Here is a 15,477-nt window from a genome sequence, read left to right as displayed (position 1 = left end):
TTGCTGTACAACGCTGCCAATGTAGGTGAAGGAGTCCACCTCCTTGAGCTCTTTGTCTCCTAGGGTAATAGGCTTCTGATGTTTCTTGTTCACGGCCATAGTCTCTGACTTTTCGAGGTTAATTTGCAGTCCGGTTTTTGCTGCTTCTCTGGCACGGTTGTCTGTTTTCTGCTGCATGCGTTGGACGCATTGGGTCATCAGGCACAAGTCATCTGCAAAGTCGAAATCCTCCAAGGTCTGTTTAAGGGTCCACTGGATTCCGGTCTTATCTGTTTTGGTTGTCTCCCGCATGACCCAATCCACCACAAGCAGGAAGATCATCGGTGACGGCATGCACCCTTGGCGGACTCCTGTAGTTACCTCAAAGTTCTCTGTCAGTTTGCCATTGTGGATCACCTGGCACGTTTCGCCCTCGTATAGTTGCTGAATCAGGTTAACAAATAATGGCGGGATTCCATAGTGATGGAGGAGTCTCCAAATAGTCTCTCTGTCAACACTGTCAAACGCTTGGCGGAAGTCAACAAAGATTAGGTACAGCGTTGACTGCCACTCCAGGGACTGTTCATTGATGACTCTACGCGTGGCGATCTCGTCGGTGCACGATTTGTCTTTTCTGAAGCCAGCTTGTACTGGTCTAAGTCTTTCGTCGACTGCAACTTTAAGTCGCTCCAAGATGATGCGGGTTAGTACCTTGCTTGGCACTGACAGTAACACGATGCCTCGCCAGTTTTTTCAGAGTCCGAGGTCTCCTTTTTTGGAAGTTTCACCAGGTGTCCTTGTTTCCAATCTGCTGGGACTCTACCTTGTGCCCAATTTTCTTTGACTGGTATGTTTTGGTAGGACTTCTTGGTAGAGAGAGTTCTGGTGATCTTGTACAGAGTGCTCTCTTCCCAGCTGCCTGTTCTGCTTCTGTTGCCAGGGTGTCATAGAAGACTCTCTTGTCTGTCCTGGCACTTTTCTTTATTTCTTTGTTCATACTAGTATATTCTTCCTGGAGCACTTTCTTTTCATCTTCATTCTTGGTGTTGTTGATTTTCTGTTTGATGTCTCGCCTGTTTTGTATCAGATTCCAGGTGTTTCCGGAGAGCAATTCTTTAAAAGTGTTGGCTCTTTTTCCCAGGGCTTCTTGGCACGAGTCTTTCCATGTGTCCATCAGGCAGCTTCAATGTTCGTCCAGTGGCATTTCTTCTGTCACCATACCTAAGGCCTCAAATCTATTTTTAAGAGAAACTGAGAAGGTATACCTGAAGCCTGTTTCTTTTAGTCTTTGGATGTTGAATCTAGCCTGAGGTCTATCTGCTGTGTCTCTGAAGGCCCGTAGCTTGATCTTGATGACTCCCATCACTAGTTGGTGGTCTGAGGCTACGTCGGCTCCTGTTTTGGAGACTGAGTCATGCAGGCTGTGTCTCCACTTTCTTGAGATAGTGATGTAGTCTATCTGGTTTCTTGCCATCTGGTGATATCCAGGTTACTTTGTGGATGTCTTTGTGTTGGAACGTGGTGTCGCCAATGTCCAGGTTATTGAAGGCACAAAAGTCTGTGAACAGTTCGCCATTTTCGTTCATATCTCCGAGGGCCTGGGTACCCATGATCAATTTCTTACCAGTGTTGGTTTTTCCTATCTTGGCGTTCATGTCACCCGACAGTAGCTTGATGTCTCTCTTGGGTAGTTCGTCTGCTACTGTTTGCAGTGCGTCGTAGAATGTTTCATTTGTCTCTCCATCAGCATCGTTAGTGGGGGCATAGCACTAGATGATGGTCACTTTTCTTCTTTTAGAGTTGAATCTGTATGTCATGATTCTGGAGGAAACTGGCTGCCGCTCCATGGGTGCGTTCGCAGCTGCAGGGGACATCATGATGGCAACTCCTTCTGTGTGGTCATGGTTCTCTTCGGCGTGTCCCGAGTAGACAATCTTCTCTCCAGTTGCTAATGTGGTCAGGCCGGATCCATTCCATCTACATTCACATATTCCTAGTACTTGAATGTTGTAGCGCTTCATCTCATTTGCTACTTGAGCTGCTTTCCCTGTTTCATACATAGTTCTTACATTCCAAGTTCCTACTTTTGTTGTTGCCTTCATCGAAAGAAGATGTGTCGGCAGGCTGGCTGCCATAAGACATTCACCAACCTGCGTCATAGTTATCTCTGCAGAGGCATCTTCCTTAATCGAGCGCTGGTTTATATTTGCTGTTGCTTCGGTTTCTGTATCGGGGTACTTTTTTCCGGGGTGGAGTTGCTAGCCCCACGCCCAACCTTCCTCCTTTCGCAAACGAACATAGGACCTTCTTAGGCGGAGTTACATTTTGTTCACATGTAACCTAACCTATTTTCTGTAATTAAAAAATGACAACTGTTTTATGACACAAAATACGTATTTAAACATAGACGCTTGATTGATCATTGTCGGCTCGGGTATAACTTAAAAGTACATCAATATAAAGAAGTGAAACTCCAGCTGCTGGAGCAGTATTGAACTTTCATTAAAAACAATTAGTTGGTCCTTTAAGTGACCGATTGCCCAAAAGTACTCTTAAGTATACTAAAATTTTAACACGGGTCCGAAACATACGCTTAACGGCATATATATATATATTGGCCAAGATAAGACTGAATCCGAGTTTTATTCCCGCTCCAAATCCGATGTCGTAAAACGCGCTACCGAATCACAAAACAGAATTATCGTTGAACAAATCCTGCCTCTATATGCTTGTGTGTATGAGTTTAGATAATAAACAGACCATGTTACTGCAAATGAAATAATATGAACATAATTAAATTTAAAAAAAAATATGAGCGGACTACGACCAAGTTAGCGTTAATTTTCCGGGTACGTTTTGTATATTTTCCTTAACTGGCGTATATTATAGTATACTTAGGAGTACCATGGGTTTTACCCGAGCCGACAATAACCGATTGACCAACAGTGTCACTCTTAAAAAATACTTGCATTATCATAAAATTAATAAAACATCTCAATAAATAAGTCAAAATAAATATACACACATTATCACACAGACGATTCAAATGATGCTTTACATTAATAATGATTCTTATATAGTTTCTGGCTTTCTTGTAACATTTCTGGCAAAAAAACTTTTCAATATACACGGCCGTTTATCGAAGGCGCCATCTCTTTTTGCTATGCATTAATTAATGAGCCAATAAAACTTCCGAGGTGGCAATAACGACCGGATGTTTTGAAAATTCACTGATAATTCTACAGAGTAACTAGGTTAAAATGGGTTTGATATGTTTATCTATAAATAGACACTTAAAATTTATTTGATACTATAAAAAAATTGCAAGGTTTGTTCAAAAGAAATAATTGAGAGCTTTTATCGTAAACATTTACCAGAAAGTGATAAAAACGGAATAAACGGGATTATCGGATAATAAATAGAAACTTGAATAGTAGTAAGTATGCAGTAATAGAGTCGGGTTGAAACGGATGTATTGGAGAATCGTTCGAGTCAGGATTTTACTGTCAGTACGGGAAAGTTTTAAAACAATTAAACAATATAAAAAAGTATATATATTTTTTAATGACAGGGGATTTTTTGAAGAGTCATAGCGCACACAATGACGTCTTTCGACGCTGGTTTTCTTTGAGTTAAAACGCACCTCAGAGCGTTGATTGACACGTTAAATTTAAAAAATCAACGTCGGGAGGGGACACCCTTCCCGAACCACCCCTATCAGCCCCGGGGCGCCTGACAAAAATCCTGTGGAAAGCACTGCGGTTTGATATGTTTTTCAACATATTTCGCATTATTTTCAAAATCGGGCAACGTAGTGCGATTCAGTGGAGATTAATTCATCCACAAATGTACATTAACATACAATAACAGGCCCTTTGGAAGCGAATGATAACACGAATATCATCCTCGCCAATATTCGCAGAAGTATTGTACTTTTACATAAAAAGACCAAAACTTTTCCATAAAGAAGTCACAATGATATCGTCCTCTCTGAATTCCCGTTGCATCTCCACATCTTTATTCTCAGTGAGTCTCAACACAGAAACCAGTCTTAAAAAGAGATATGGTTGTCAAGCCGTTAGTAAAACAAGGCATATTGAAGAATATCAAAGGTGGTATTTAAATGATGAGTCTAAAGTGAAGAAAACCCGTTTCTTAAATGAAGAGAATGCTGACATAACAACACATTTCGAAGGTTGACAAAGAAGTTAGATGAAATTGACATTAGCTGTTTCCAGTTTTGTTCAGTACTGAGAAGCTTGAAAAACATGCTTATTCTGCGCATATGATTACAATCAAAAACACAGAAAAACATAATTTAACAGAATGTGATAATCACAACTCTACAAACGAAAGTATTCCTAACAGCAGAATACCATACAATGAGAGCATTGCATGCGATGTCATTTTTCTACCTTCAGTAATATTTCTTATCAAGGATATTTTTCAACCATTAAATGCTTGAATGCAAAGATACTTCATTATATCATATATTTGCCTATATCCGATCCACACAATATACAATATATAGAATATTAAAAGGGCACTCCATTCTAATGTTTTAAACCATTTGCTACTAACGGACAGACGGATTTATATATACGCCAAAAGCCACTCACAAACTCTTATACTTAACACATTCCGGAGGGGCACCCATTATCTTCTTTAAATTTCGCTTACCGGTACACATTTATTAAAGCGACGGCCCTATTAAAGCCAAGTGCACCCCCGATTGAGGATTTATCACAGGTAGAACATTGAATGTGTTAAAGGCATTATTGTTTGTTGTTTGTGTTGTTACTAAATGATTTTACTCTTGAGTTACAAAAGCGTCTTACATGATCCAAGGAACGACAATCTGAAATATGGCGAGCGTCATTAAAACACAATAAAGTTGGTTTTGTATTGGACAGTTGTTTTTACCCTATTTGCCATTGTTACAACAAAAATATTTTTAATTTATTTAGTGCTGCTCTGTTTATTGTAAATATACTTCCGGAGAACACGTACGTTGCAAGAAAATGACATTTCTGACGTCGTGGGAAGAATTTGCTAAGGCCGCAGAAAGATTATATACCAATGACCCAATGAAGGTTGTTTTCATGCGGGTTTCTATTATTTAATGTTTGCAATACTAACATTATTTGTACGCCGTTGAAGCACCATACATTTCGGATATAATGTAAATACGGATATTTCAGTCTTAAAATATGTTATCAAACAGCACCTTTTATCGGATGATTGACTCTGAAACATAATTTGAGAACGTGCACAAGAAGTCTGTTCAATTATTCATTTGAAGAAATTATCATATAAACTTAAGGTGTTTGGATAAGTGGCTATTTCACCATAATTTCTATGTCACCACATTTGCACCATATGTTTGTAAATCGTACAAGTACCAGCATAAGTAATCAATTCTCCGAATAAATGTTTTAACATTTATTTGTGTGGTATTCACATGAAAACATTTTTAAAATCTGTTGAATGCGTATTCAGGGTTCCCTCTGGGCTTTAATAAGTTGTCGCCAGCCCACTTACTTTCGCCCAGTGATTTTTTTTGCTTTAATTTGTTACAGCCTGTGCCTTTTGAATTGGGAAAATTAGCGCGATAAACCGTGAAATTGGGAAAAATAGTGCGATAAACCATAAAATTGGGAAAAATTAAGCATTATAAATAGGATTATAAGTAACAGAAGTGATATTGTTTTTAAGTGCATGTTCAGGGAGTTTTCTAGAAAAGGAGTCTGGTCAAATTGTTTTTTTTTTTAATCAATTAAAGTGGCAAGTTTGGGAATGATTTATGGACAAAAATGACTAAATTCAAGTTATATATTTTGTAAGATGTTTAAAAAATAAAGTTGAGACCTAGATTTAAGAAATCATAATTAAGTTATATGAGACTTCTTTTTTTTGTTTAAAAAAAAAAAAAAAAAAATTATTTTTTTTGAAGTTGGGCTTTTTTTTGGGAAATTTTGGTCAGGATTTTGGGAAAAAACGTGTATTTTTGCGATTGGGAAGCAGCCGAAATTCGGCTGTAAATTTGAGCAAAAAAAATCACTGTCGCCAAATTAAAAAAGTTGTCACCACACGGTGGCTACATTTGGGCAATTAAGGTCATGTTATTATAATACAAACAAAAACTGAGCATTTTACAGTATGTTAAAGGAATTGATTCAATAAGAGTATTATGAATAATTACAACACCTTAAACATTGTTCATTAACTAAAGGCACATTCAATCAGTTGTTAGTCTTGTTGATTGACACCTTCTTGGCAGCTTGAACATGTTGCCGCAGTTTTGGTGCTTCAGCAGCTTTCTGGAAATCTGAAAATACAAAAAGGGAAATATAATATTAATATAATACTAATTAATAATCAATTAATGTGTACTTTATAAATGATATAAATGTGTCCAGGGTTGTCATTATTAACCAATTGCCAATCGAATTCATCGGTTAAAATCGCCAGAAAATCAATTGTTTTTCTAGAATCTTTAAAATTGCGATCTGTAGTTTTAATCACGCAAACCAACAATAATTGACGTGGAATAACCGTAGTATAGTAGAGGGACGCCCACTCATTCAGTCAGTCCGCTAACTCCGCCTAAGAGTTTTCAATGAATTTCTCAACAAGTGGCCAATATTGTTTTTTCCAGCTGTCAATCAAATTCTTCTTGGTAAGCACGTCAACCAATCAGCGCTCTGGCAGCCGAATACACGCCGACCCACGTTAAACTGTATCAAATAGCTGTACATTTCACAGATTATTACTGACCGTATCTTAACGAATGTAGCACTCTAGAGCATAATTAACTAGTTTTTTTAGTTAGAGAAAAAGTTTCCACATACTAAAAAATGCTCTTCGATTTTCTACCAAAATAAAAGATATTAGCGACCTCTGCGCTACGAAGTTGTTATTCAGCATCTAAATATTAAAGTCCACGCTTTCCCAGAGGTAGAATGACGTGATGTTATGTATGAAGTCTAATTTTGGCATGATTTTCATCTGTACATGAAAGACACGAGATATATGTGTCTCTGTTGCTAGAATTTTCTTAATTTTTCGTGAATAATGAAATCTGAAAATGATTTCGGATAACACATTTAATTATACGCATTTGAAAATACTTCCATTAAATAATTCATTTTGTTATACATATGGTCATAACACATAATGTAATAAGTAGGTAAATAACGTGTTATAGGATTGCCAAACTATGCATACATATAGGTCTACATGCATGAATGACCTGACAAGTTATATCACGATCTGGAATGAAAAGTAGATCTACTCGGAAATATTTTAAGAAAGACGCGTTTTTATTCTCAGATATTCACTTACACTTTCGCAAACTTTTCTGGAAGGAGGTACATGTAACAGTTTAGATGGAGTCGTTGATTTGTCATAATTACTAAATATAAACAGTTCTCAATGCTCTCAAATCGCGTTACTTGATTCACGCATGTTCAATGGGAATTCCCCAATCCCACAATTCAATTTGTATATGCACTTGCCTTAAATGGCGGACCACATTCATCGTCAATGTTGGCCGTAATTTGGTTTTGAAAAAAAAAAGAAATCGTAATAATACTGGATTATCGGGTAATGGATAAAATTGGAACATGCAAAGATCTATCAATATAATATGTTTTTACATTGTACAGTTTACTAAAAATGTGAAAATCTTAAAATTTTCTACTCTTTTTAGACCTCATTTGAACTTTTTATGCTCTGAGAATAGCAGTATTTTGTCCCTAAAATGTATAGAATTCGTTTTCGGTCAGGGGCTTTGCCCCCCTGAACCCCCTACCAGGGCCTTGCACTGGACCTACAAGGGGGCCTAGGCGGCCCCCATGACACCCCCCCCCCAAATCGGTTACTATTCCAAAATAATCCTTTGTTTACAATCATAATGACAACCCTGGTGTGCTAGCATATGACCTTCTACATAGAGCCCATAACACAACAGTCAAATTAAATAATCATTTCTGTATATCAAATGCCAAATTGATTTCATGTGTTTAACTATGTTTACCTTTTTTAAATCAGTACTACCGGTAGTGAATGAATTCATTAGTTTTGAGGATATAAAATGTTCACACAGCATAGATTGAGTGTTGGAAATCATATTTTTTTATTGTTGTTTGTTAGCTGGTGACTGTGAGCAGGGGAACGTTGTTTTTTTTTTTAATTAGTCTCAAAATTACCAGAATCTTATGTTCACTTTCTAAAAGTGGTTAGAAATTCTGAACTTGCATTTTGATGAGTAAAACAGAAATATGTCACCGTTTAAATATAACCAATACATGTAAAATGTTTTATTATTGTCTATAATTACACCTATTTTTCTAAAAACAATCGATGCGTACCTTTTTAATTGTGATGTTTGTCAATGTAACGGTCTTGAATCGGCTTCGAACAGTGTGACAAACACTTCACATTTAAACGCTAAGTCGGTATATTTCAATGTTGCCTTATCTCTGAAGCAATAAAACTGCCGACCAATTAAGATAACTTGTAACAACACCCCAAATAATCGCAATTATCACCATTGCATGCCACTTTGCGACAGTCGCATGCTCCATTGATTTCAGCAGTGTCGCTTACATCACAGAAATGGGTTACAAAACGACTGACGAAAAGCGGCTGGTAAACCGCGTCTTATGTCATTTGAAGGAAATATTAAGCAGAAAAATGCGGATTTTCTAAAAATCGCCATTTTCATAAATTAGTCGCCAGAATATTTATTTTGTTGCCATTGGCGCCAATGGCGATCGACAGCGAAACCCTGATACATGTACCAGTCTTAAACATAAAATTAATCAAGAAAAGTCTTGACACCCTGATGAGTTTATTGAGTTTACTTGTGAATAAAAGTAATGATTACGAAATGTATCAATAACATGATGAAAATATTTAGCAGATTGTAAAATAAATATTTGTTGAGAAAACAATGATTTGTTTCAAGACACCAATGACAATTTATCTATTTTTGGCTTTTTTCCCTTTACACATGTTCAATACTATGCATTGAGTGTAAGACAGAGTTACACCTTATCAAAGGAGCAAACCTTACTTTTAAATACACCGCTATATATTTATATGTATAGGTGGCACGCTTAGTGTTATTTTGGGCTTCATTCTAGGAAATCTTGGATTGATGAATGTGAGTAAAGTGTCATCTGCACAGGCTAAACAAGGAGAACACTTCGCACATAAACTGGATTTTTATTGATAAAAGAGACTTCTTTGAAAATTAAAGTTCGATTAAAATCCGAAAGTGTCTTGCCTGATTGGCCTGTGTCAGGGCCAAAACACCAAGATTGGGAAAAGGGCCACACCATTTTTTTCGGGAAAAAAAGACACAATTTTCTGGCTTTGAGAAATGAAAAATACTGTTGTAGATTGGAAATATAGAGAATAATGTATGATTTTAAAGAAATTTCTGTAGGGGAAAGGGCCTTTTTGGTTAAGGGGAAAAAAAGAGGCCCCTTGCGAAGAAGGGATTTTTGGCCCTGTGTGTGGACTGCAGAAGCTTATCTAGGAGGACACTGTTCCCACATGCATGAAGCCAAGTTTTCCCAGAACACGACGTCTAGGAGGACACTGTTCGCACATGCATGAAGCCAAGTTTTCCCAGAACGCAACTCAAATGGTCTTGGATCAAATCTGATAAATGGTGCATATCTTTTTCTTTATATTTTTTTGCTTTTTGTTATTGTTTTGTTTCCTTCATAACAATGTAAAATAAATAAATTATTAAATATTGTAACTTGCAGTGTCGCTTCGTCACAAAGTATCGCCACTGTGATGGGAAGCTAGAGGTGAAAATTACAGATGATTCTGTTGTGAGTATAATAGAATGTACATAAAATTCTATTTCCCAAGTATTTCTGGACTGATTGACAAAATCAAATTTTATTACTGGACTGATTGACAATGACAAAATCAAATTTTATTTATAAATGCCATTCTGTATTCATTTTTTTAAACTGTTCACTGCATTTTGTAAAACCTAGCTACCTTTTCACAAAACATAAATGTAGTTTTTTCCTGTAGAGTTATCCCCAATTAATAAATAGAAGGTTTAAGTATATTCATATACATTTTTTTCTCTAGATATTTTAAAATATCAACAGTTTGTTATAACAATGTGCCAATATTGTGAATTTTTATGTCACATAAAGTACTTTTATTCAAAGTTTTATTCTCAAAACTCAGGGTGTATATGCATATCGGTGGCCTCTCTGTCAAAATGCTGCCTCTCTGTTTATTCTTGGCTGCCTCTCTGTTATATGCAAGAAAACGGATGATCGACATTCACAAAACAGGTAAGAAAATATATAATTAAAACCCGTAAACACATTTGTGCATAAAAAGACAAGATCCATGAGTTGAAGCATATATCCAGCTAAATGTTCACAGTATTTAGCAAGTCAAAACACTTATCACAACCTCTATCGAAGATGGAATGATGGCGAGGTTGGTTGAAAAATCGTGCATACATGCCACTTTGATGACTTTTTAACATAGCTTTTCCCCAATATGTCAAATATCTTGTGTCATTGATATCATCTCTTTGATCAAATCCTTAAGTTCAATGTAAGCTTTATAGTAATTTTCGTCAATTTTACTTTAAAATGCCTACTTTCGCTTTTGTTGTGGCACGGGAAGCCTCTTGATCGACTCACTTTTCTTGCACGGGTAGCCTATCAAGTCGTCGATTGACACTGGCATAGGAACACATGCTATTGAGTTTTAGGCCGAATAGCCGTTCCTCGCAACAATGGGAATGGTGTATTTTAAGCGTCCCAATGATAAAATGATTATCTTAATCATTAAATAAATTTATTTAAACTGTCATAAAATTCAAGTTCAATATTTTGACACCAGAATTGTCAGTTTCACAATAGTAAAAAGAAATATGCCATGTGTAGTCAAGATTTTCTTCTAAAATCCAGCGCGATATGCTACACTCAAATCTTGATTGTCGCATGTCGACTTTAAATATCGAATGTCATATCGTGCGTCGCTTAAATGTTGTGCGTCGACCACGAAGGTCGACATGAGACAATCTACTTGGCCATATCCGGATTCTGTATTGAACGAGGGTTAAAATTATTGATAGAAACAATTTAAAATGTCAGAATATTGTATGTAAATATCACTTTTAACGTAATTATTTGGACTAACGCTATCGGCTACATATTTGTGGTATCTTTATGTACATGTATAAATCCGTCAGTAATGAAAATCGCGTTGATAAATTGCTGAAATAATGAACACATATTGGTGCCACGTGTTTACAGTACATAATGCAAAAACCAAAGATTCGTTATAATGCTACAAGTTCATGGATTTTCTCGTGCAAATCAAGTAACTTGTCGCTGTCCTGCCTCAGTTTTTCAAAAGGGCCCATTTTAAAACGTCCTTTTGAAACGGCTTTTGACAAGTGGATGAACCAGTAGTATCATGACGTCCCTGTCCATTGACTCGGACCAGTTGCTTCCTGGTTCACTGAGCCCTGGTATCAACGTTTATTCATTTGATATTTATGTTATCTTTCAATTTTCGTCAATAGCCAAAAGAACAAAATTGTGTTCATCAATATTCAAAAATGAAATATTTACAACTAAAAAAGGGCACAATACAAGATTGAATTTTGTAAAAGTCTAGCCTATAATTAGTCATATCCATTCGAGAAAAGAACTTTGATATATCAAGCGGTTTAGTATGATCTAATTTGCAATACTTGTTCAAATATTGACGTTTATTAACAAGAAAAGTCATGAAGAGGGTTCCCATGCCAGTGTCAATCGACGACTAGATAGGCTACCCGTGCCAAAAAAGTGAGCCGATCCAGAGGCTTCCCGTGCCACAACAAAAGCGAAAGTTGGCATTTTTTAAGTTAAATTGAGGAAAATTACTATATAGTGTACATTGAACGTAAGGATTTGATCATAAAGATGCTATCAATGACACTAGATATTTGACATATTAGGGAAATGCTATGATAAAAAGTCATCAAAGTGGCATGTATGCACGATTGTTCCACCAACCTCGTCATCATCCCATCTTCGATAGAGGTTGTGATATGTGTTTGGATCTGCGAAATACTGTGAACAACTAGCTGGATATATGCTTCAACTCATGGACTTCCTCTTTTTATGCACAAATATGTTAACGGGTTTCAATTTTATATTTTCTTACCTGTTTTGTGAATGCGGATGATCCATTTTCTTGTATATAACAGAGAGGCAGCCGAGAATGAACAGAGAGGCAGCATTTTGACAGAGAGGCTACGGATATGCATCTACAACGTGAAACTGGTTCCAACAGATGCAAGAAATAAAATATCCGTCTGCATGTCTGTTATAAGCAGAAAGTGCTCATGGTCAGCTATTATTATCACCCTAGGTCCTTTGTTGTGCATACGTGATGTGACTTTGAATCTGGGTCATGTGTGTAAACAAACAACGTCAGTCTTACCACTCTTGTCTCAAGTGTAAACATTTTAACACAAGTTTAATGAAACTTGGTCAGAATTTAAATCTTGACATCATGAATGCCAAGTTTTAATCTGCATCCGATGTGTGTAAAATTAGGTCACCAGCAAAGATTTATAGCTAAGTATGCAAGCCTTTTAGATCATCTCTTGTATACCACACACCTACCTTAACCTGCAAAACACAACTCCTTCACACCTACCTTTATGTGCTTTCATTTTATGTCGACAACAGCCCCTAAAAATGTGATCAGTAAAGAAGTATGAAAACACCAACAAAGACATTTTTTCATCTTTTAATTTTTGTCAAAACTGTTATACCCTGTTCATACCTACCCTTACCCGCTATTTGTTGTTTCAACATCGGCATGTTCAGTCTTTAACATTATAGGTGTAGTTAACTGCATTTAAAAAAATGGCGGCAATTATGAAGATTTGCGATTACCAAATAGATGTTTCGCAATATAGCAATCAGGAAAGCATTGTGTCAATGTATTATGCGCACCGAATTTTTATTTTGTAATTTGGAAGTAATAAACTGCGCTCTATACATGGTAAAATATGGTACTGTCACATGCCTATTGCAAACATTTGATGTGAAAACTCTAGAGGCCACACTATTGGCCACTTTTCACAATTAAGATGAAATAATCTTCAAATGATTTCTTGGCTAAGTTCTATGGTCAATGTGGGGTCAGTACATCAACTTGTGATAGCTTGAGAACACTTAGGAAGTCAGATTTTTGTATCAATCATCACAAAAATGGTTCCATTTAAAACACTACTGCCAGTGGGTGGGACTATTTTTCTTGAGCAATTGTATTGAAACATTGTGAACAAAATCATGTAATTTACACAATCATCATGAAATGTTAAGAAACATGGGATCTTATGATAATACATTTATTTGTGAGAATTTTAAATAGATCCAATAAAATACATGTACCTTCAGAATGTAGAGGACTTAATAATCCTTAAATGACATGATAAAAAATAATATGTGTCAGACTTTGATTTGATCAATTCAAATGTTTACACCAAGATTACGCCTTCTTCTTTGCCTAATTTTCAAACATGTTTGAACATTTGCTCCAATAATGTCCATGCCTGCATGAAATCTGTGTCGTAAGGGGTAGAACAAAGTTGTAAGAAGTCAAATTTATCAAACAAAACAGATTCCATGAATTGAATGCTGCTGGTCTCGGGTGAGCACACAAGGGGCCTTTGGTCTTCTTGTCTGAAGAATTCATCTGTTTACTTACAAGCTGTTAACAGGTCTGAATACACTCTGTATTTCTTTTTCAGTGTTTGCAGTACAGAACTGAAATGGCACAAGATGTCAAGAAACTGGAAAAGCTCACTAACCAGTTAATGAGACATATGGCCTCAAAGGAGAAGTGAACATTGGATTTATAAAATGCATTGGCTTTAAGCCTATAACTGAAAACTCCAGTTTAATTAAGCAGAATGCACACAAAAGACATTTTGTCACTCAGTGGTTACAGGAAATTTTATTATGAAAACAAGGAGTCAAATGACAAGTGCTTGAAAATTTCAGGAGTTGGATGAAATTTTCAGGAGTCAAAGTACAGAAGCACAGATCTCTTTTTATGTGCATACTAGCTGAACTCTCTGTAAATATTGAATAATTAAACCTTTTAGTCAAATAGTAAGCAATTTAAAACTCTTTTATTAGATGCAATACGTTATTGATCTATCATCTTGTTTACATCAACATGATGCAAAGCAGATAATAAGCATGAGTCAAAAGTGAAATCATAGCAAAATCTTGCATCAAAAGGCAGGATTCTGATTGAATTGAGATGCCTGTGACTTATAAATGTGCATTTGTTTGAAGTAGATTGAGATAATGTAAAGCAACATGCCAAGTGGCTGAAAGTTTTAAAACTAACTTTTCTCAAAGAAAGAAATCCTGGTCTGTTGATAAGGTAACAACTTTGTTAAGCTATTCCCATAACACCAATCAGTGATTGCAAATATGAAAAGTGATGTTATAGATACGATCTTTTGTCCTGTTTTTTAGGTCAATTTGATTGTGCACATTCGTTTACCTTGATTTTCGGAGGTTTGTGGAAACTGCTTGTATATTGTTTATATTTATTATGTTTTGCTATTTGATGTAAAAAGATTTAATAAACTTCAACAGGTTTTTGATATTATGTAGTTCACTATGGTAAGGTTAATTGGGTAACACAGATTGAATTACATGTAGGTTATGTTGTACATGAGTTACATTCTGGGAAAAGGGGCTTGATGCATGTGCTTTAAGTGTTGTCCCAGATTAGCCCGTGCAGTCCACACATGCTAATTAGCGATGACGCTCTACATTTTAACTGGATTTTTCATTTAATCATAAACGAAACCTTCCACCAAAACTGGCTTTTAGCTATGAAGAGACTTCCTTTAAACAAAAATGCAATAAAAGCTGAAAGTATTTCCCTGATTTGCTTGTGCAGCCCGCACAGGTCAATTTTGGAGGACACTATGCGAATGCATTAATCCCCATTTTAGCCTGAAAGGGTCATGAACAGTGCACTGGTAAAACATGGCTACATGCATTAAATAGCCCTGTTGTCCCAGACGGAGCTCGTTTGTTAATGATCAGACTTTTGTTTCTCTGCTTTTTGTTTATGCAGGCTTCTTTTGATTTCCCTTGTTCAGTTCAAATGAGACCACGATGTCTTGCCGTAGGTCTTGGGCAAAGTGCTGCCAACAGATAAGCAGATTAATGTGGAAGTAAAATGAACTGATCAATTTAAAACTATTTATTTGAGCCCAAGTGCATGGCATAGCCTAAGTCCATTTACTTGGTAGAATCAGAACTTGGTATTTTCAATCTTGAGAAGCTCAAAGAGCAAAGATCTAACTATGGATCCCCTGATCCATATCCATTACAGGAACGCAACCATGATTTTGGAAGTTATAAGGTCTCTTAGCGCATTATGTTAGGATTCCAGATGTGACCCAGC

The 15,477-nt window shown here is 36.4% G+C and overlaps 2 protein-coding genes across 2 annotated transcripts; one reads left to right on the top strand and one right to left on the bottom strand.

The window, feature by feature from the left end:
- Positions 1-1,391: 1,391 nt before the first annotated feature.
- Positions 1,392-2,138, bottom strand: LOC127872094 (craniofacial development protein 2-like). The gene is made up of 2 exons (XM_052415423.1): positions 1,812-2,138; positions 1,392-1,748 (listed from the first exon to the last, which is right to left on the bottom strand). Exons 1-2 carry the CDS (start codon positions 2,136-2,138, stop codon positions 1,392-1,394), a joined length of 684 nt encoding a protein of 227 aa, XP_052271383.1.
- Positions 2,139-4,910: 2,772 nt separating this feature from the next.
- Positions 4,911-14,657, top strand: LOC127873334 (signal recognition particle 9 kDa protein-like). Its single transcript, XM_052417177.1, has 3 exons — positions 4,911-5,072; positions 9,762-9,830; positions 13,793-14,657. The coding sequence occupies exons 1-3, from the start codon at positions 5,001-5,003 to the stop codon at positions 13,886-13,888; spliced, it is 237 nt and encodes a 78-aa protein (XP_052273137.1). The 5' UTR covers positions 4,911-5,000; the 3' UTR covers positions 13,889-14,657.
- The last annotated feature ends 820 nt before the right edge of the window (positions 14,658-15,477 follow it).

The sequence above is a fragment of the Dreissena polymorpha genome, chromosome 3 (genome assembly GCF_020536995.1).
Source record: "Dreissena polymorpha isolate Duluth1 chromosome 3, UMN_Dpol_1.0, whole genome shotgun sequence".
Classification (NCBI taxonomy): Eukaryota; Metazoa; Mollusca; class Bivalvia; order Myida; family Dreissenidae; genus Dreissena; species Dreissena polymorpha.
The sequence above is the reverse complement of the archived record's forward strand: the minus strand, read 5'-3'. Positions and strand labels throughout refer to the sequence as shown.